Here is a 1,294-nt window from a genome sequence, read left to right as displayed (position 1 = left end):
CGCACGCACACACACACACACACACACTCACACTCTCATACACACACACACTTTCTCTCTCTCTCTCTTTCTCTCTCTCTCTCTCTCTCTCTCTCTGTCTCTCTCTGTCTCTCTCTCTCTCCAAAATCGATGTTTAAAGCACCCAAGAAATTGAAAATTAAGAGTCACTTTACACTACATGGCGATTTTTTCAAGAGGCCAAATGATATTTGAAGACACTAATTTATTAGCCATTTGATCTTTTAACGCTATACGTACGCCCTGTGGTAATTTTGTACCCCTAAGGTTGCATCCTTCACATTTTAGAATACTTGTAGTGCGAAGATCTCTTTGAAACTTTCAGTATTTCTAAAAAAAATCATTTTGACAGACTGCTATGCAAAACGTACGGATCGGATAAACGAGCAAATTTCCTCTTTGGAAAGTGGTTGCACAGAGTTCCCCACGTCGTATAGATACGATAGTAAAACACAACGTACGGATTGGATGAAACGTGCCAAGTAGCTTTGAAACATAAAAGAGAAACACGGACTCACAAGGAAGAGCTCAGATGTTTCAAGTATCAAAAAAGCGTAGGCCTTTCATTTGTATCGTTATCATACCTCCATAACGCTATGTTGTAATTTACAGTATAGGGACTGCATGCAATTGTGATCAACGGCTTCGTATTGAAGAAAAAAAAACCCACAATTGGTTGCTTTTAAGGACAAGCGGGCTAACCCAGATTTCGGGAGTTTCCAGAAATCTTGACCTACACCTAAAGTGGGCTTTGCCCTACCTATAGGAGAAGTTTGGTTTCACTGGTGAGTATATTTGTTTGGTTATAGAGAAAACTGAACAAGGGGCAACAATTTTACCTTCGATTTTCTGAAAACAGCCTTTTTCGGGATAGCACCCTTATGCTTATAAGCGACCTCGAAATCTGGGTTAGCCCGCTTGTCCTTAAAAGCGACCAATTGTCCCCCCAAAAAATTGAATGATATATTTGCTCACGTGAGTAAGTGTTAAAGTATGCTACTCAGACTGTGATAGTGGATGGCTGGCGGGTGCTCTGGTGCGGTTGGCTTTTTCTTTCCAATACAAAAATATATCGTCCTTATCTCCGCTCCTTCTTTTTTATGTTTGTTACTCTCTTGTAACACCTCTCACCTCCTGACGCTCATATGACCTTATGCAGTTGCGAGCGCCGTAAAACCTGTTCTGAAACTAAAACAAGACTGTGACAGTTCACGCTATTGTTCCCAGCGAAGACACAAACACCGCACAGAAACAAGGGTACAGTGACGTCAAGCTT

At 41.3% G+C, this 1,294-nt stretch overlaps 1 protein-coding gene across 1 annotated transcript in view; it reads left to right on the top strand.

Moving 5' to 3' along the window:
• LOC101846375 overlaps positions 1 to 1,294 on the top strand; it is a gene marked incomplete at its 3' end in the record, with an annotated part of 3,845 nt that extends 2,551 nt beyond the window's left edge. Inside the window, 1 exon segment of the mRNA XM_035971502.1 lies at positions 1,246 to 1,294. Coding sequence (XP_035827395.1) covers positions 1,246 to 1,294 — 49 coding nt within the window.

This window comes from Aplysia californica, unplaced genomic scaffold (assembly GCF_000002075.1).
Source record: "Aplysia californica isolate F4 #8 unplaced genomic scaffold, AplCal3.0 scaffold00449, whole genome shotgun sequence".
NCBI classification, from domain to species: Eukaryota; Metazoa; Mollusca; class Gastropoda; order Aplysiida; family Aplysiidae; genus Aplysia; species Aplysia californica.
Note: the sequence above shows the minus strand (reverse complement) of the source record. Positions and strands in the feature narration are given on the sequence as shown.